General features: G+C 40.3%; 1 protein-coding gene across 1 annotated transcript; it reads left to right on the top strand.

The window, feature by feature from the left end:
* Positions 1 to 17,534: 17,534 nt before the first annotated feature.
* Positions 17,535 to 19,828, top strand: Ubb (ubiquitin B). The gene is made up of 2 exons (XM_078037162.1): positions 17,535 to 17,672; positions 18,766 to 19,828. Exon 2 carries the CDS (start codon positions 18,772 to 18,774, stop codon positions 19,687 to 19,689), a length of 918 nt encoding a protein of 305 aa, XP_077893288.1. The 5' UTR covers positions 17,535 to 17,672; positions 18,766 to 18,771; the 3' UTR covers positions 19,690 to 19,828.
* Positions 19,829 to 20,232: the final 404 nt, after the last annotated feature.

Genomic DNA, 20,232 nt, shown 5'->3' with positions numbered 1-20,232 from the left:
TTGAGCCTTATGCTGTCTTTATGAATTTTGAACAACTATGAATTCAGTAAGCATGGAAAATGTATATTATTTTACATTACATATGTAAAGTCATGTCTTTTATTAAATAGTGGAATTTTCGCACTTGTGAATGTATCTGGTCTTGATTCCAAAGTATCTGATGACAGTTCCCATTTCTGCTTTCTTTTTATTTGCACTCATCTCCACTCCTCCCTATTTTCAAAACTTTAATCCTTTCAAATGCAAATAGGTGAACTTTTAAAATTCTCCTTGAATTTTTCGTTAATAAAAATAGAACTGTGTTCTTTTATGACTGTTATTAAACTGGAATCTTTGCGCTTTATTTTATCCATAAATTTATGTTTATATCTTGCCTTGTTGTTGAGTCTTTTTTTTAATATTAATATGGAAGTTTTTCTTCATTCCCTTTTGCCCTCTTGTTGATTGGAAGTTCTATTGTCTATGATGCTGGTGTTTCCCTTCCTTTCTCTAATAATTATGATGAAACCCGTATTCCTCTAATGATATTGCAAAATTGATCAATAAATGTTTCTGAATATTTTATCTGTTTATTCCCTCCACATGCTTCCCCTAGAATAATATTTCAGAATTTGAGAGTTTTCTACTTTATTTCACCATGGGCCCCATGGCCCTCTTAGGATACCTCATATTTAAGACCCTTTTCTGAACATTATACTATCTCTTATCTCATTAGTATCTCAACAGTGTCATGTCACAATGTCAGCTCCAAAAGTTACTGATGGATTTTATTATTTTGTACCCATAGCACTAAGGACTAATCCTGGTGCCCTAAATGTTTACAGAATGAATAAACTATTCATTTAGATGTAACTATTACATTATTACAATATTAATTGTTCACAAGTACTGTGATCATCATCTACACTATTTTGAGGTCATGTTTCTAATACAATTATCAATTTATTAGAGAACTTTATTTACCTCACATAGGGTACCTCAGTGATTAATTTAAGGACTTGATGTCTATAGCATCTTTCTTTTGCCCTAAAAGATGAATGACATTTTGTCTGGGAATAGAATTTTTGACTCCTTAATTGCAGTTTCTCTCTTCAAGTTTAGGATACTATTGCACTATCTTCTAGTTTTCAGTGAAGCAAATGAGAATTCTAAAGTTAGTTTTATTTGCTTTCTGCTTGAAAAAAAAAATAGTCTCTTCTTCCAAAGTAAAAACTTGTATATTGGGGCTGGGATTGTGGCTCAGTGGTAGAGCACTTGCTTAGCATGTGTGAGGCACTGGGTTCGATCCTCAGCACCACATAAAGATAAATAAATAAAGGTGTTGGATCCATCTACAATTAAAAAATATTTTAAAAAAACAACTTGTATATTTCTTCCTTTACCCTCGGAATCAAGAAATTTTGCTCAGATATGTATATCTTTTCTTTTTTTTTTTTAAAGAGAGAGAGAAGAGAGAGAGAGAGAGAGAGAGAGAGAGAGAGAGAGAGAGAGAGAGGGAATTTTTAAATTTATTTTTTAATTTTTTTTTTTTAGTTTTATATCTTTGTTTGTATGTGGTGCTGAGGATCCAACCCGGGCCGCACGCATGCCAGGCGAGCGCACTACCACTTGAGCCACTTCCCCAGCCCTCAGATGTGTATATCTTTTCAAAAAATAAAAAAACACTCCTATCTGAATATTGACAAGATGAATACCTGAAAAGCTTGATATATAAGAAGAAACAAAATATGCATTTATACATTAGAAATGAAAAAGAAATGATAATCACAGAAACAGAATGATGAAAAAGTTCTGAAAATAGATAATAGTAATGGTTGCACAATATTGTAAGTATACTTAATACCACTGAACTATACATTAAGAGTACCACCTCACTGGGCACAGTGGCGCACACCTATAATCTCAGGGCTCAGGAGGATGAGGCAGGAGGATTGCAAGTTCAAAGACAGCCTCAGCAAAAGCAAGGCGCTAAGCAACTCAGTGAGACCCTGTCTCTAAATAAAATACAAAATATGGGCTGGGGTTATGGCTCAGTGGTAGAGCACATGTGTGAAGCACTGGTTTTGATTTCAGCACTACATAAAAATAAATAAAATCAAGGTATTATGTCCATCTACAACTAAAAAAAGTAAAATAAAATACAAAATAAGGCTAGGGATGTGGTTCAGTGGTCAAGTGCCCCTGAGATCAATCCCCAGTGCCCCCCCCCAAAAAGTTTATAATAGTAAATTTTATATTATGTATATTTTACAATAAAGAAATTCTTCCTGGATTTTAAAGCACAGTAAAAAAAATAAAGAAAATTCCCTATAATTTACACACTGCAGATATATAACAAGGTAGCAGATTCACAATATAAGAGCCCACTCCTGAAAATCAAGAGTGGGTATTTTTGAATCTACTAAAGTCAAATTCATACAGACAAAAATTAAATGATAGTTGCCAGGGGCTGAGAAAAGGGGGAATGGGAAGTTAGTGTTTAATGGATACAGTCTTATTCAAGGCCTTGGGTTTGATCCCCAGCACTGGAAACAAAACAAAATAAAATAGTAATGGGTATAGACTTTTAGTTAGAGAAGATGATAAAAAAATTGGAGATGGATAGTTGCACAAAGATCTCAATATACCGAAAGCCACTGAAATGTACACCTAAAATGGTTAAATGGCATGGTGGTGCACATCTGTAATCCCAGCTATATAATAGGTTGAGGCAGGAGTATCGAATGTTCAAGGCCAGAAACAGCAACTCAATGAGGCCCTGTCTCAAAACAAACAACAACAACAACAAAGGTTAAAATGCTGAATTTTATGCATATTCTATCTTACCACAATTTTTAAAAAGTCTCGACATGGGGATTAGGGATAGAGCTCAGTTGGTAGAGTTCTTGCCTCGCATGTACAAGGCCCTGGGTTCAAACCCCAGCACCAGGAAAAAAAAAAAAAAAAAAAAAAAACAAAGTCTTGACTGGGGATGTAACTCAGTGGTAGAGCAATTGCCTAGCACATATGAGGTCCTGGGTTCAATTCCCAGTACCACACACACCTACACCTGCCTCCACACACACACATACAAAGTTATGTGAGTATTTCTGGTTCTAGCTTAGACTCCCAAAACCAACAGGATAAAGTCTCTGGTGACTCAAGATATGAGAAATAAATCCATGCTATGTGCTCACAAAATGAAGGTCAAGACTACTCTAAAGGAACATATCAAAAAGCTCTGGTAAATTTGTACAGGATTTTATAAAAAGGAAATCTGAACACAGGATAGTGTGTTCAATTTGCTTTTCTCCAAAACATTGCTCTATAAATTCCAATTTGGGGAACAGGACTGATAGAAGTATAAAATCATGCTGAGCATAGTGGCATATAACTGTAATCTCAGCTACTCTAGAGGCAGAGACAGAGAATTGCAAGTTCAAGGTCAGCCTGGAAATTCAGTGATACCTACATTGTTATCTTATTGAATTTTATTTAGGTTTGGATATCAGCAATTGAACCCAGAGATGCTAAATCACTGAGCCACATCCTTAATCCTTTTATTTTGAAATAAGTTCCCATTAAGTTGCTTAAGGCCTCACTAAGTTGCTGCAGCTATTTTTGAACTTGTGATCCTCCTGCCTCAGTTTCCCAAGCTGCTGAGATTACAGATGTTCACCACCACATCTTGTGGTTCAGTGGTAGAGCACCCCTGGGTTCAATCCTCAGTACTATTAGAAAGAAAGAAAGAGAGGGCTGGGATTGTGGCTCAGTGGTAGAGCACTTGCCTAGCACATGTGAGGCACTGGGTTTGAGTCTCAGCACCACATACAAATAAATAAAAAAAATTATCAACAATGAATAAAAATATTAAAAAAAGAAAAGAAAGAGAGGATAGATTCATAAGCAAGTAAATAACGGTACTCTTGAGGTACTGGAGAATGAGACTAATAAAATTGTTATGTGCATGTATGAATATGGCATAATGAACCCTACTATTATGTATAATTATAATGCACCAATAAAAAATTAAAAAAAACCAGTAACCTTTTCAGATATAATTTGTCTGTGCTTGAGATGAGTAATGTCTGGTAACAGCTGTTTAGCTCCCCGGGGTGTGTAAAATACACAAGAGCCACTAGGCTGCAGGAGGTCCTCGAAATGCAGATAGGATAGACATAATGACAAGCAGTTAAAACAATTAAGGACCACCATTTTGCACACTCAGGTTTATGAGATACTCCAGCTACCTACCAGGGAGAAAAGAATGTGACAGAGGTTAAGATGGACTGGCCAGACTGTCCTATTTCAACCAAAGTACCCAAATTTTCTCAGCTCATGTGACAGGCTTCATTTCTTTTCCTGGTATTATTTATCTCAAATTTTATATCCCTCCTATCAAACTGCCTATGGTTAAACACTATTTTCTTTTCTTTATTTATTTATTTTTTTAGTTTTCGGCAGACACAGCATCTTTGTTTGTATGTGGTGCTGAGGATCAAACCCGGGCCGCACGCATGCCAGGCGAGCGTGCTACCACTTGAGCCACATCCCCAGCCCCACTATTTTCTTTTTAAACTCTTTTTTAAATATTTATTTTATATTTATATTTATTTTTATGTGTAGATGGACACAACACGATGCCTTTATTTTTATGTGGTGCTGAGGATAGAACCCGGGTCTCCCCTGTGCTAGGCCACAATCCTAGCCCCCAATAAACACTATTTTCTGAGCACTTGCAGGGTCATTATTAATCTTTGTGACAATTAAAAGAATAAGTCTTTTCTGGAAACACAACCTAGCAGACACAGGACTTGACAAGATGATTGATGATGCTAAAGAAAAGAATGTTCAATGACATTTGTCAAAGAACAGGAAGTCAGATTTTTTTTTCCAGACCATCAAGATAGGTGTAGGGACCACTTGCAATTGGGTCTTGAAGTAGGGAAAGAAATTGAGCTCAACTCTGAATATAGCATCAACATGTAGGAATTTATAGCTAAGGAGCAAGGTGCAGTGAATGAATGGAAAATTAATAAGAGAAAATATCAGGTGTTGTTGGAGTTCAGCTCCGGCAGGGGGCCTCAGGAGACAGAGGGTGAAGAGTCTGCAAAAGGTGGTGGAGAAACAACACAGACACTAAAGTGAAGGTGCTGAATCCCCATCTTTACTTGTGAAGTTAATCATATATACTTTTCATTTTGGCAGGCTCACAGTATTTTGTGGTTACAAAACAGGAATCCTTATTCAAAGAAACAAAATATTACATAGCTACAATTAGATAAGAAGAATGTATCTTGGCTTATGCATAAGCAAGCATTTTTACTTTCAGTTCGAATATGCATATTGCTTTGAGCTGTTTCTGCTTAGTTAACTTTTAATAATAGTAAGAAATGTCCCAGACTATTGGCCTATACCTTGACTATTCTTTCTTGACTTACTGACTAGAACCGCTGCCGCAGTTATGGCAAGTGGTTAACTTGAAAAGAGAGGCTACTAATTTTAATCAAACAAGAGTAAGAGCATCAAACCATTGTGCACAGGAACAAGAACAAGTTGCCCAGTACCAAGCCCTAATCTGTCTTCTTAATATTAATTTTTCTTCTCTAGATTTTAATTTAATTTCTCAAAAACTTCCTTGACTGTTTTTCCTACAGGGGGTTTCTCATTAAACATTAACAATTTATGTTCCACAGCTGAATCATTGCATTTAGAGCAAACAGATTTATTCTTTAGAAGTAGTTGCATTAATTGGGAAAGTCATGTTTTTTCCTTCATACTTAATGGTCATATGAGAAGTCGCAACTATACTTATTAACAGGAACACAAAAACAAACCAGCCCATTCCCAGAAACATACTGCACTCCTCCAGAGGATGGACGCCTTGGGCCATCTACCTCAGTAGGGCCTTGCCTTTGCCTGAGTCAGGGGAGGGGCGCAGCAAAGTGTAAGGGAGATTATGTTATGCTCGAATTCAGGACCCCCAAAGACCACCAGAGACCCAAGATCGATGTAAGCAGCAAAGAGGTGTTTATTGCGAGCTAGCTGGGTCCTCTGCGCACACACACAGCAACTGGTGACGCTGAGAGGCCCTGAGCCCAGGGTTTGCAGCAGTTTTATACATTTTTTGGAGAAGGCAGGGACTTCACATACATCATAGCATCTCTTAGCAAATCATCACACACCACAAGAAAATCAAATAACAACTCTAAAACATGATTAGCACATTCACTGGCGGGAACAAGTTGGGTAGGGGTGATTGGTCAGTACAAATAGGGTATTCGTTTGAACTGATTGGTTTAAGCCAAGAGGGGTGTACATGCTGAACTACATGGTTTCCCAACATGTTTTCAACCACCATAAACTACTGGGAGGGTCATCTGGCATCCCAGATATTTCCCTGTCTCATGCTGATTGGTGGCTGCTAGGGGGCTGCTATGGATCCCCACCTAGCCTGACTGAGTCAGGGACACCTGGTGCAGCAGATCACTCCTGTTATTTGTAGATAAACAACTTAGCAGGGTGGGAATGTGCCTAGGAGTGCTCTGGGTTTTTCCAAGGACAAAGGCCATGTCCCTTTCTTGGACAGGCTTTGCTCTGAGATAGAGGCTGGTTTTTCAATTCTGGCTAAAAATCAGGCCAGGGTGACATCACCTGGGGATGGTAGATGAGAGATGATGGATTAGTTCAAGGATATTATATATCAAAGAGGGGATTCTAGATAAACCAACCTCGCAAGGTTCTTTTGCTAAAATTGGATTTTACAAAGAAACACACAGAGGGGAGTAGAAAGACATTCAGAACCCTAACTAATTTGATCAAAGAATCTTTGTCAATGCTTCTAAATGAATTCTTCTTCCTGCATAGCCCTATGTGGTGGTCCCAAGTGCTTAGTCTCAGGTGCTGTGCTGAGCAGCACTTTGTATGCCTTATCTACCATTCCTCAAAGGGCAGGCATTATTACTGTCCACATTTGCATGATGAGAAAACTAAATCCCTTATTTAACTCGTCCTCACACAGCTAGCAAGTGGCAGTGCTCAAGGATGGGCTAGGCGGCAGGAGGCGCTTGCCATGCAGACAGGACAGACATGATGACCTTGGATACCCTAAACTTCCCACATTCCCTGCTATTGACAAAATCTTCACCCTGCCTTCCTCTTCTCTCAGTCTATGCCCTCATTGCAACAAGATTTTTAAAAACTCTATCGTTGCCCTAACATACATAATGTATATGTAGAGTTCAAGTAATAATATTAAATGTCCAACCATGTTATAGAGTTGAGCTTTATCCACTTCCCCGATGTTCCCTGGTATCTTCTCCCTGCATCCCTGTCCCCACCAGGTAATCACCATTCTGAATACTGTGTTATCTCACACACACACACACACACACACACACACACATACACACACACACACACACACATATATATATTCAAATAACGTTATTTAGTCTTGTGGGGGTTTGTTTGGGTTTTGGTTTTGGGGACTGGGGGATTCAGTCCAAGGCCTTGAGCCTGTACGTACCACTGAGCTATGTACCAAGCCTCCAGTAGGCTTATCTATTTTTGAACAAGTTAACTAATATTGCATGTATTCTTCTGAAACTTTTATGCCAACTATAGGTGAGAGCCCCTGTTGGTTTGCATTCCATCCAACACTTGATATCATTAAAAAAAAATTTTTTTTGAGACAGTGTCTCACTATGTTGCCTGTGATGGCCTCGAACACACAATCTTCCCACCTCAGCCTACTGAATATCTAGGATTATAAGCATGGGCCACTGCACTAGGCTTGTTTGAAAAAAATTATTTCTGGTCCACCTGGAAGTTGTGAAATGGTATCTTGTCATGGTTTCAATTTGTCTATGCCTGGTTACTAATCCAGTTGATCAACTGGTTATGTTTCTTCCATCCTATTTCTTCTTTTATGTTCATTCTATATTCTAGATCTATTCTGTCCAATGTGGATGCCACTACTCTATGTAACTATTTAAATTTAAATTTAATTAAAACTAAATGTGATTTTAAATTGTTTTCACTCTCACTAACCATATTTCAAGTGCTCAATAGTTTCACATGGTTCATGGCTTTTGGATGGTACAAATATAGAGCATTTCCATCATTGCAGAATGCTTTATTGCACAACCCCATTATAGGTAAAAATCCTTGTGAATAAATATGTTGCAAGTATCTTTTCAAATTTATGGCTAGTCTTGTCCCTTCTTTTGTTGGGCATACTAATAAAGAGAAGTCCTGAATGTTAATGTGGTTGGATTTATTTGCCAAATGTTTCAACTTTTGTCATAAAGATATTTGCTTATATTTCCTCCTAAAAAGTATATGAAGCCAGGCGTGGTGCACACCTGCAATTTCACTGATTTGGGAGGCTGAGGCAGAAGAATTCCCAAGTTTAAGACCAGCCTCAGCAACTCAGTGAGACCTTCAGCAACTAAGCAAGACCCTGTCTCAAAATAAAAAATAAACAGGATAGGGGATAGGGCTGGGGTTGTGGCTCAGCGGTAGAGCGCTCACCTAGCGCATGCGAGGCCCTGGGTTCAATCTTCAGCACCATGCAAAAGTAAATAAATAAAAACAAAGGTGTACAAGTAAAAATAAATAAATATTTTTTAAAAAGGATAGGGGATATATCTAAGTGGCAAAATGCTCTTGGGCTGTATTCCCAATACCTCACCACCAACACACACACACACACACACACACACACACACACACACACACACATACACACACATGTAGTTTTGGTAAGATGTGGTGGTATATGCCTATAATCCTAGTTACTCAGGAGGCCAAGGCAGGAGAAATGCAAGTTTGAGGCCACCCTGAACAATTTGGTAAGACCCTGTCTCAGAATAAAAATAATTTAAAAGGACTGGGATGTGGCTCCGCAGTAGAGCACCCAGTTCAATCTCTAGTACCACCAAAACAACAAACAAACAAAGCATGTTAACTTCTGCCTTTCATGTTTAAGTTCTTGAGTTCACCCAAGAATTTAATTTTGAGTGTGGCATAGAGTAGTGATATATTTCATTTTTCCAACTGTGCCAGCACCACAGTCCCTTCTTTTCCCCATTCTTAGTTTATTAGGTTTTTATACACCCATATTCTTTCTCTGTGTTCTCTTCTGTTCCATTAATCGTAAACCAAGAGCCTTGTCCGGTTATCACTTTATAATGTAAAAAAAAAAAAAAATCTTGTTTACCTTGGCTTTTCAGGACTTTGACTGTTCTTGGCCCTTTGCGCATCCATATAAAATTTAGATTCCTATTTCAAGTTATATATAATATCCTGTTGGAATTTTGATTGGGGATACATTAACTCTATAGATTGATCTCAAAAAGCACCTGGTATCTATGGGATATGTATAGGGATGCAATGTTAAACAAGACAGACAAGGGGGCTTTCCATCATAATTAGAATAAAGTCCAAACTCTACTATCACCTATACACCAATCCGCACGGCTCAAAACTTTCCTTCACTCCCAATTCACCTCCCATTGTTCTCTCTTCCTCTGTGATCCAGCCACACAGTCCTCTGCCTTTCACTTAGGACTGTTAAGTACATACCTTGTGATTTTTTGCTGGAATTACCTATCCCCATATTTGCATGGTCGGCTCTTACTTTAAGCAGATCTTTGCTCAATCACCTTGTCAGAGCCATCTTACTAAAATAGCTGCAAAATTATTTCATGAATTATTGCGTTGTTTTTCTCCATAGCACCTATCACCACATATTACATATGTACTTGGTTATTTCTGCCTCCCTCCTAGAGAGTCAGCTCCAGGTACCAGGAACTTTGTCTTATATACTGTTATCTCCTCATGGCCTTAACTTGTGCCTGGAAAGTAGCAGACACTTGGCAATTTTGTTGAACAAACGAAAAGAAGCTAATCCAGACAGACATCAAGAGGTTTCTGAAAAAAATCTTGAGTTTGTACAGGTAACAGTAGCAGCCTAAAGTCTTAAAAAATATTTGGCTAGTAATTATCCATTATAAGCACTACTCTTCCTGAAATCACAAAACAGCTATTCCCAAATTAAATTTCCTTTCCAAAAGAACTCGTGGGCCGAGGTTGTGGCTCAGTGATAAAGCACTTGCCTAGCATGAGTGAGGCAGTGGGTTCAATTCTCAGCACTACATACAAATAAATAAAATAAAGGTCCATTTGACAACTAAAAAATATTTTTTTTAAAAAAGGAGAAATTGGGGACTGGGGCTGGAGCTCAGTGGTAGAGCACTTGTCTTGCACGTCTGAGGCACTAGGTTTGATCCTCAGCACCACATAAAAATAAATTAACAAAGAATTTTTTTAAAAAAAATGGAGAAATTGTACACTGTTTTTAGAGCTATTCCTGTATCTGCTGGTTCTCAATAGCCTTTAACTCAAAAGGCATTTTTCAGAGTGGAATATTTTGGTACCCTTCAGAGCCATAACTGTTACTGTTTTTTAGTCTTCATTTGATGTTTATTAATGAACATTTGGTTTTATTTAAAAATAAAAAACAGCTGGACATGGTGGAACAGGCCTGTAATCCCAGTGATTCAGGAGGTTGAAAGAGAAGGATCACAAGTTCCAAGTCAGCTTGTACTACTTACCAAGACCCTGCCTCGAAAACCAAAGACAAAATTAATAAAAGTGCTATGGTTGTAGTTTAGTGATAGCATGCCACTGGGTTCAATCCCCAGCATCGCAAAAAAAAGTAAAAATAAAAAACAACAAATGCCAAAAAAAACCACGCAATTTTCATTTTCTCTGGAAACCTGTACCTCCACAATTCTCCTTGGTGACTGGGGCCTTTTTATATTGCTAGAACCTTCTCTCAGACTCCTGTTGTTCCACCCTTATTAAACCACTCAATGTCCCCAAGGTTTCCAGTGGCTACTGAGGCCAGAAACACATTTGTCTCTTTGGAGTAAGGGTCCAACCCTTTGCTCCAGAAGCGTCATGGGTCCTCCAGTGTGTGAGGGGGAACATTTGTGTACTGGAGCCTTTCTCCGGGGAGAAAGTGTTGGATGGCCCAAGATGGAGTCCATCAGGGAGCCAGCAGGTGCTGATTGAGCACCTAACTGTGATGGGCATGGTTTGGGGCAGACAGGAATGAGAGAGTTTCTGAGCTCATGAGGCTTCCAACCCACAGGGGGTAAAAGAGTGAATAAACTGAATATGTCGACCTAGAAAGAAACTCCACAGATTCTCTAAAACAAATGATTTTATTTAGGAACAGCAGGGAAATGCAATCTAGAATACCCATGTTATGATGTATCATCGGCACATCTGAGGGAGCTGGAATGAAAGCAAGACTTAAAGGCAAAGTCCTTATAAGCTGATTTGTAATAAAAATCGTTACAAGGGCTTGATGCAGGAGTTGTTTTAGCTTACCGGAGACAGCTATCACTAAGCAAATGACCTTGTGCAAAGGGCTTACCAGTTCTCAGAATTTCCTGAAATAAGTCCCATTAAAGAGCTGGGCCGTAGCTCAGCGGTAGCGTACTTACCTAGCACGTGGAAGACTCTGGGTTCAATCCCCCGCCCCATTAAAAAAAAAAAAAAGTTCCATCACACATGTATATTCATTGTACACAGAAATTTTCTATAATAAGGCCTATTGTAGGCAATTTGTGTGTGAATGCTCTTCTTTCTGGCCTCTTAACTCCATTTTTAAGGGCTGCAACTTTCCCAGATAATTTCAGTTATTGATAAGTGCTATGGTGGGTGGCTAAAGAAGGCCTCTGTATAGGAGACCTCTGCGGTGAAACCTGGTTGATGAGAAAGAGAGAATGCAGTCCAAGCAGAAGGAATAACACGGGCCCTGAGATCAGGATGGGCTTGGTGTGTCTGGGACACAGTACGAAGGTTGTTTGGAGAATGACGGTGACTGAAAGTGTTCTGGAGGGAGTTAAAAGTTGAAAAAGATGCATGCTAGGCCTATAAGCCATGTTAAGAAATCTGGATCTTATTCTAATTATAATAGGAAAGTGATGGGTAGCAAATGGTGTGAATTGAGTTCCTGGATTCTTCAGTAATGCAAGATGCCCACTGTAGGTTACAGGGAGCTTAGTGGCTAGGAGCCCTAAATGCAAAAGAAGCATCAGAAAAGGCATCTTATACATGACTAGGGAATCCAGTTATGGTGAGATGAAGCCTCTCTGTAGGTATGTAGATCACCCTTTGAACAGAGAATGTTCAAAGGGTGACCTACATAGGTATCAGTCTACATTGAGGCTATGCCTCCAAGGGATTTTTTTTTTTTTTAAAGAGAGAGAGGGGGAGAGAGAGAGAGAATTTTTAATATTTATTTTTTAATTTTCGGTGGACACAACATCTTTGTTTGTATGTGGTGCTGAGGGTCGAACCCAGGCCGCACGCATGCCAGGCGAGCGCGCTACCGCTTGAGCCACATCCCCAGCCCCCTTCCAAGGGATTTGAACCTTACCTTGGCATCCTGGTGAATTCAGCTCCAGGAAAATGACCCCCATCCCTACTGAATCTCAGCTGCAGCGAGCATATCCTTTATGCCATTATTATTTCTTATACACTCCTTTATTGAAGTCTCTCTTATGGTATTAGGATAACTTCCATGTTTTATTTTTTTAATATTTATTTTTTAATTGTAGATGGACACAATACATTTATTTTATTTTTTTATTTTTATGTGGTGCTGAGGATCGAACCCAGGGCCTCACATGTGCTAGGCAAGCACTCTACCGCTGAACCACAACTCCAGCCCCTTTTAAATTTTTAGTTGCAAATGGACACGATACCTTTATTTATATTTTTTGTGTGGTGCTGGGGATTGAACCCAGAACATTGTACATGTGAGGCAAGCACTCTACCAACTGAGCTACAGTCCCAGCTCCCTCATGTTTTTTGTTTAAATGAATGATGAGCTACTTTGGAATAGGCTCCAAGTTGTATTGGTAACACAATGACTGGTTAGGTGAGATATTTACAAGGAGTTCAAAGAGGACACCTAAGGCATTTGAATTTGCTCCTGGGGAGAACTCTCTTCTGTCCCATTTTAAAAAAAAATACTTTTTAATTGTCAATGGACCTTTATTTTATTTATTTATAAGTGGTGCTGAGGATCAAATCAAGGGCCTCACACATGCTAGGCGAGCGTTCCACCACTGAGCCACAGCCCCTTTCTGTCCCATTTTTTTTTTTAAAGAGAGAGAGAGAGAGAGAGAGAGAGAATTTTAATATTTATTTTTTTTTTAGTTATCGGCGGACACAACATCTTTGTTTGTATGTGGTGCTGAGGATGGAACCCGGGCCGAACGCATGCCAGGTGAGCGTGCTACCGCTTGAGCCACATCCCCAGCCCCTTTCTGTCTCATTTTTAACAAAGATTTATTTTGAAACACAGCATCAATAGTAGATTGACCATGACCCATCTACTTACCCCAACAGATTTTTACCCTTTTCCATACCATACTGAGATAGTGAACAAACTGGATTGAATCCTCATAAAACAACTGGTCTATACCAAGCACTGGTCTATACCAAGGGCTGGTTTATACCAAAGGAAACAGCTATAGTAAAATTCTTGATTCTCTCCATTAGAGGGTTATATAGGATTTCACCATTCATCACAAAGTGTTTTTTTTTTAATATTTATTTTTTAGTTTTCGGTGGACACAACATCTTTATTTTATTTGTATGTGGTGCTGAGGATTGAATCCAGCGCCCCCGCGCATGCCAGGTGAGCGGGCTACCGCTTGAGCCACATCCCCAGCACCAAAGTGTTCTTTATAAGAATTTACTTGAGGGCTGGGATGTGGCTCAAGTAGTAGCGAGCTTGCCTAGCATGCCTGAGGTACTGGGTTAGATTCTCAGCACCACATAAAAACAAAGATATTGTATCTACCTAAATCTAAAAAATAAATATTAAAAAAAATGAATTTACACAAGACATTTCTCTCACAAAAAGTTCCATTTCAAGCTGGGGATGGTGGCACATGCCTGTAATCCTAATTGCTCCAGAGGCTGAAGTGGGAGGATTCTAAATTTGAGGTGAGCCTAAGCAACTCAGCAAGACCCTGTCTCAAAATAAAAAAGGGCAAGGGATGTAGCTCAGTAGTACGGTGCTCCTTTCAATCCCTAGTACCAATAAATAAATAAATAAAACCAAGATAAAGAAAAAGTTCATTTCAGGGCTGGGAGCTGGGAGCATAGGTCAGCAATAGAGCTCTTGCTTAGCATGCCCAAGACCTGGGTTCAATTTCTAGTACTGCAAAAGAAAAAGTTACTTCTCTTGAGCAATCATTTTATCTGTATATTAAGGATGGTGTGATTTTTTTTTTTTTTTTTTTTTTGTCTATGTTGGCAAGACTGGTCTTGAACTCTCAATCCCCCTGCCTCAGCTGAGTAGACAGGACTACAAGTCACAGGCACCCACATTCAGCTTGGGATACTGATTCATGCCTAATGTTTACCTCTTTACTTTGGCTACTGGGGTAGCTTAGCACAAGATTTGTAACTTATTTTCAATAATCACAAAGAACCTCTGGAGACCATCTACTTTCTGGGTATTTACTCCTTCAAAGCAACATTATTCAGAAGAGCCAAAAGGAGAAAACAACCAAATATCCATCAACAGGTGGATGGACAAAGAAAATGTGGTATATACATACAATGGAAATGAGTCTTAAAAAAGAAGAAAATTCTGTCAAATGCTACAACATGGATGAAACTCAATGACCTTATAGTAAATGAAAATAGTCACAAAAAGATGAAAACTATATGAGGTACCTAAAGTGGTCAAACTGGTAAACAGAAAGAAGAATGATGGTTGCCAGTGGTGGGAAGGGCTGAAAAAAGAGGAGTTGTTTACTGTATATAGTGTATGAAAAATTCTTGAGATTTGTTGTACAACAATATGTATATAGTTAACACTACCAAACTAAATCATTAAAAATGGTTCAGATGGTCAATTTTACATGGTTTTTACTCCACTTAAAAATGAAAAAAATCACCTGATGCAGTGGCACCCACCTGTAATCCCTGTTACCTGGGAGGCTGAGTCAGAAGGATTTCAGGTTAGATGCTAGCCTCAACATCTGAGACCCTGTATCAAAAAACAAACAAACTAAAAGAGCTGGGGGATGTAGCTTAGTGGTAGAGCACCCCTGTGTTCAATGCCCAGCACTACAAAAAGAAATAAATGAGTAAAAGAAAAAGAAAAAAATTTTAATTTAAAGCTTATGCAAATTTATGGTTGTATGGTATCTATTATCTCTAATTTTCATGTATGTATGTAGTCTTTCATAATAAAAACAACATTTTAAAGAAACTATTTATTTTAGTTTTAGCAGGGTGGGGATTAAACCTAGGGTCTCATGCATATTAAGCAAGCACTCTTCTACAAAGTTCCTTCACCAGCTCTGAAGAAGCTATTTTTATATAGATGGATTTATGAACACAGTAAAGAATTTTGTTGAGTTTATCTGGGCATTCAATATCAAAGTTTAAACTTGCTTATAATAAACTAAGCATAAGTCTCAAAATTGATTTGGGAAAAACGGCCAAATGTGAAATACAAAGAAAATTACAAACCACAGACTAACACCTATTTTAAATATCACCTGATGATGTCAAGGAAACAACTGCACTTTTCTAATTGAAACCACAGTTTTCTTGCAGATTTTTAGTAAGAGACATGTAGCCAAATAAAAATCACTTCGAATCTCAGAATCAATTCCTCTTTAGTTTCAAGGTAAGTCTAGGCAAAAAAACCCCAAAAAAACAAAAAAACATATTCTTACGGAGAATAAATGTCTTTTTGCTTTGTTTTAGTGACTTCAGGCTGTCATTAGATTTTTGCTTTTCAAGTGAATAAAAAATTCCACTTTATTAAGCGAACATGAGCATAGTGCCAAATACTGTGTTCTGTATAATTTGCTTACAAATTAACTTTTGCAATTTATTGCCAGAAATTATGATATTACTAAAAGTTTTGTTTATAAACAAAAAAAATCTTATTTATTGTACCAGGATAACATATGCTTTCCTTTTAAAAACATTTGGTTGTGTTGAGGTTTCCAAATGACCTACTTTGGGAAATATTAAACCAGGAAGCAATATGAGTAAGTTCTGGCAACTGCTAGAATCCCCAGTGAAGTCATGGGTCATGAGATCTGCACTCTAGCTCGATCTATTCATCAACATGCATGACTCAGGAGGAGCTGCTGGTGGGTGAAAGAAGTTCTAAGTCACTGTTAGGCTAACAAAACTGAGAAATCATACTTTGTATAATAGACATTTTGTAAATTACCTCCAGATTGTTTGAATCAACTTTCAATTTTACCTTAAACTATTTCTTAGGCTCAGCAGAAAATCATTTTAACTTGAAAGGATCTAGTCTTTAAGTACGCGTTTATTGAGCCAGTCTTGTTGACAACTTAACAACCGGTAACCTTTTATTAGTGAAATATCCCTAACTTATATGACTATGCAAATTTCTCAGTGTCTTACTTTGCGTGACATTCGTGAAAAACCAGCCATTTTATGTTTATTTACACCCCCACCCAAGACTCCACCTGAAACCGTGATCCAAACACGCCTGCCTTACTCACTCAAATGGGGTTATCTCCTTGAGGGACGTGGGTCACGCCCAGAGGGTAGTGAACCCAGTTATCTGGTCCTAGCTGGTTAAATCCTGTTTTCGCCTCTCTTGCACTATAAGCAGGGAGAAATACTACTTTCTTGTGGGTGGACTCCCCATCTCTTAAACCGGGCTTTCGGCACCCCTATCTACATTTCTCCTTCTTCCTACCAGTGTAGAGAAACACTAGGGAGGAAGAAGGAATTACGGGTATGGGTGCAGCTAGATCCAAGCCCTGCCAGCGTGTCACCTTGAGCTCGAGCCTCTCCTTTCTCAATGGCCTCCGCAGAGAGCCCCACGCTAAAGTCTAGATTTATAGAATTACCAGGATTAAGACAAAACATCTAAAAGCAATCTAATTCTGAGCGTGAGGGCTGCGTCTCTAAGGAGTAGAATGAGAAATCGTGATTTTCAGGCAACACCCTTGCGGAACATCGTTTTGAAGCAGGAAAGACCCCCCCATCCTACATCCACCCCCCATTCACCCCCCATTTCCGGCTGGAAAAATATCCATCTTTCGGGAAGGTGCTCCTCTAGGCGCATGGGCATTCAGTTACTTAGCAACGTCGCTCCAAATGACTACCGAAGCCCAGCAACAATAGAACCGCGGCGTCCTCTACCAATCAGCGCCGGCTTCACCTCAACCGCCTCACCAATCAGCGCCGGCGCTGCCAGGAAGTTTCCAGAGCTTTCGAAGACGGTTCCTTTAACTTGAATTCATCCGCTTGGTGATTTTTCCGCACTTTTTCGTCAAGTAGGATATAGAGTACCTGGAGGAGAAGAAATATAATTTTTTAGAATCCTTTTGTTTCTACTGGGAGGAATTTGGGGCTCAATTGAAAGTCTAACGCGCCGCGGGTGGTGAAGCTGAAGGAACTACTTTCAGCGGCGAACGGAGACAGCCGCTACGTCGAGGTGATAAGTGACGCAACAGACGTTGCATAAATTTCACCTCCGCCGAAGCGGCGCGTTCAGTGGCGAGTGGCTTTGTGGAGTGACGGTGCGCTGCTTTACGGCTGGATCGCGGTGACTGGTGGTTGGTGGCCTCTTCGCATTCGATTAACAGGTACTGGCCTGAAGAGTTTTGGACCTGCTAAGGATGAGAAAGGGAGCTTGAGTGAGGTCACGGTGGCGGTTTATAGGGCCGGTGGCGCCTCGGGTGGGGTGGGGGAGGGGTGGGGGGAGGTGTCGTGACGCGGCACGGCCCTCTCCGGAAGAGAGGGGCCTCGTTTGTGGCGGGAGCGGGGGCGGCTGGCGCGCGCCGGCAAAGACTAACTGACGCTTAACCGATGGAGATTCCATCGCATTTGCTTCAGAGGGGGAAGGTAGAAAAAAGGTAGTCTTCGTGATTTAGGGGAACCTTTAGTTATCGAGTCTCAATATGGGAAAGTGTTTCAGCTCTGTTTTGTGGGGGTTTGGGCCTTGGGTTTGATTGGGGTTTTTTGTATTGCCATAGTGAGGTGTGGGGACATTAGTGGGGGGAGGGGCGCTTAACCCGGAGCTACGGGGAAGAAAAACCGCGAGTACTAGTTTCGAAAGCGCTTCGGCTTTTCTAGCGGTTTAAAATTGAAAAAGCCACTGACTGTAGCCGAATGCGGTGGCGCGCGCCTCTAATCTCTGGGGCTCGGGAGGCTGAAGCAGAAGACGTGGAAGTTTAAAGCCAGCCTCGACTTAATAAGATTTGCTGTCAAAACGAGTTGGATGGGGCTGCGGTTCTGGCTAAGTGGTAGAGCACTTTACTAGCATGTGCGAGGCACTGGTCTGGGTTCGAGCCTCAGCACCCACCGCATAAACCTAAAACAAAATGAAGGTATGGTATCCGCCTACAACTAAAGCACCCTTAACTACTGACTGGTTCAGTCGCCAGTACTAACAAAAACCACTGACTATAAATGGAGTTTGTATTGCGTGACTAACTGTAGGCTAGTGAAGTTGGAGGTAGGTTCGTGAGAAATGTTGACGCTTTGTGCCCGCCCCCGCCCGTTTCTCCTCCCGCCCCCTGCACTGGGGGACCAACCAAGCCGTGTTAGGCAAGTGTTCTATCACATTAATATGTTTTTAAGGCATTTTGAATAAAAAAAGATTTGAAGAGTGGTTTTGGATATTAAAGTAGGAAATCGATCCTGAGATGACCCCAATTGTTTCTGTTTAAATTCTAGGTCAAAATGCAGATCTTTGTGAAGACCCTGACTGGCAAGACCATCACCCTGGAGGTGGAGCCCAGTGACACCATTGAGAATGTGAAGGCCAAGATCCAGGATAAAGAAGGCATCCCCCCTGACCAGCAGAGGCTCATCTTTGCAGGCAAGCAGCTGGAAGATGGCCGCACTCTTTCTGACTACAACATCCAGAAAGAGTCCACCCTGCACCTGGTCCTGCGCCTGAGGGGTGGTATGCAGATCTTCGTGAAGACCCTGACTGGCAAGACCATCACCCTGGAGGTGGAGCCCAGTGACACCATTGAGAATGTGAAGGCTAAGATCCAGGATAAAGAAGGAATTCCCCCTGACCAGCAGAGGCTCATCTTTGCAGGCAAGCAGCTGGAAGATGGCCGCACTCTTTCTGACTACAACATCCAGAAAGAGTCCACCCTGCACCTGGTCCTGCGCCTGAGGGGTGGTATGCAGATCTTCGTGAAGACCCTGACTGGCAAGACCATCACCCTGGAGGTGGAGCCCAGTGACACCATTGAGAATGTGAAGGCTAAGATCCAGGATAAAGAAGGTATTCCCCCTGATCAGCAGAGGCTCATCTTTGCAGGCAAGCAGCTGGAAGATGGCCGCACTCTTTCTGACTACAACATCCAGAAAGAATCTACCCTGCACCTGGTCCTGCGCCTGAGGGGTGGTATGCAGATCTTCGTGAAGACCCTGACTGGCAAGACCATCACCCTGGAGGTGGAGCCCAGTGACACCATTGAGAATGTGAAGGCCAAGATCCAGGATAAAGAAGGCATCCCCCCTGACCAGCAGAGGCTCATCTTTGCAGGCAAGCAGTTGGAAGATGGCCGTACTCTTTCTGACTACAACATCCAGAAAGAGTCCACCCTGCACCTGGTCCTTCGTCTGAGGGGTGGCTGTTAATTCTCCTGTCTGCATTCATGGTGTGCAGTTATAGTATTATGCTGCACATAGCCATTTGCCCCAATATAAGTTTAGAAATTACCAGTTTCAGTAATAGCTGAACCTGTCCAAAATGTTAATAAAGTTTTGTTGCATAGTAGCATATTTGGTGTTTGTTGTCTTTAAATTTTGTAGTTAATGTTGCAACTTCTTAATTAAAATGGTGTTGGGACAAGGGTTATCACTTCGAAATTGGTAATGTGGCCAAAATTGACACTTGTGTGGAGGGATGGGACCTTTGTCCTAAAAATTGGTGTCAAGCAAACATGTAAATAAACAATGGCTTTTTTTTCACATTGAGTAGATACAAACAGCTGCCTATACCTAAACAAACACTTAAGTTAACTTGGTTGAGGCTTTTGCTGGAGGTGAGTTTCTAGTGCAATAAGGAAGTTATCAATAGGGAATAAAAGTGTCATGGGGAATGTATAAGGCAGAGAAATTGGGGTAACCTTCCTGGTACTAAAATATAAACTTTGGAACTCTTAAACTGGTTCTGAGAAT

Source organism: Ictidomys tridecemlineatus, unplaced genomic scaffold, assembly GCF_052094955.1.
Source record: "Ictidomys tridecemlineatus isolate mIctTri1 unplaced genomic scaffold, mIctTri1.hap1 Scaffold_6260, whole genome shotgun sequence".
Taxonomy (NCBI): Eukaryota; Metazoa; Chordata; class Mammalia; order Rodentia; family Sciuridae; genus Ictidomys; species Ictidomys tridecemlineatus.
This window is presented reverse-complemented; position numbering and strand designations above follow the sequence as displayed.